This window comes from Eimeria tenella, genomic scaffold (genome assembly GCF_000499545.2).
Source record: "Eimeria tenella Houghton genomic scaffold, Eth_scaff2743, whole genome shotgun sequence".
NCBI lineage: Eukaryota > Apicomplexa > Conoidasida > Eucoccidiorida > Eimeriidae > Eimeria > Eimeria tenella.
The window spans coordinates 1084-1717 of NW_013542619.1; the positions used below are offsets into that span (position 1 = coordinate 1084).

The 634-nt window shown below is 57.3% G+C and overlaps 1 protein-coding gene across 1 annotated transcript in view; it reads left to right on the plus strand.

Moving 5' to 3' along the window:
- Positions 1 to 219: 219 nt before the first annotated feature.
- ETH_00036570 (uncharacterized protein) overlaps positions 220 to 634 on the plus strand; it is a gene marked incomplete at both ends in the record, with an annotated part of 1048 nt that continues 633 nt past the window's right edge. The window contains one exon of the mRNA XM_013375392.1: positions 220 to 570. Coding sequence (XP_013230846.1) covers positions 220 to 570 — 351 coding nt within the window. The remainder of the gene's footprint in view (positions 571 to 634) is intronic.

Consider the following 634-nt stretch of genomic DNA (forward strand, 5'->3'; position numbering starts at 1 on the left):
CGGCAAGGCTCTCGTGGAACTGCACAGCGACGAAGAACGTAAGCCCGCTGCTGCTGCTGCTGCTGCTGCTGCTGCAGGTCATTTCTAGGAAGCGAGACAGATGCAGCAGCAAATAGAAATTGACAGATAAATTAATTGAATAAATAAATTTAATTAACTAATTAATTATTAATTAATTAATTGTAGTTGAGATTCGGCGGGGAGTGCGCGTTCTGCTGTATGTACAGCTGCAGTGCTAACAGCTGCTGCAAGTGTCTTTGTCTCTTTTCTGCTGCAGCAGCAGCAGCAGCAGCTGCAGCAGCAGGCCCCTGGCACCATTCGGTTAGCTGCGGCTCCACGGAGACACCGCTGTCCAGCGCAGCTGCTTCGCCCCAGGTTGCTGCTGCTGCTGCTGCTGAGGGTTTGTTGCTGCTGCCGTGCCTGCTGAACGGCCAGGAGAGCAGCAGCAGAAGGCGCGACGAAGAAGCAGCAGCAGCAGCAGCAGGAGAGGCGCCCAGCAGCCGCAGCAAACTAGTTGCTGCGCTGCTGGCCCACGCAGCCAACGAGCTGCGGCCCTGGGAGCGCGGGGTGGTGTGGGGAGACAGCAGCTGCACCGCATGCAGCAGCAGCAGCAGCAGCGGCTGCTGCTGCTGCT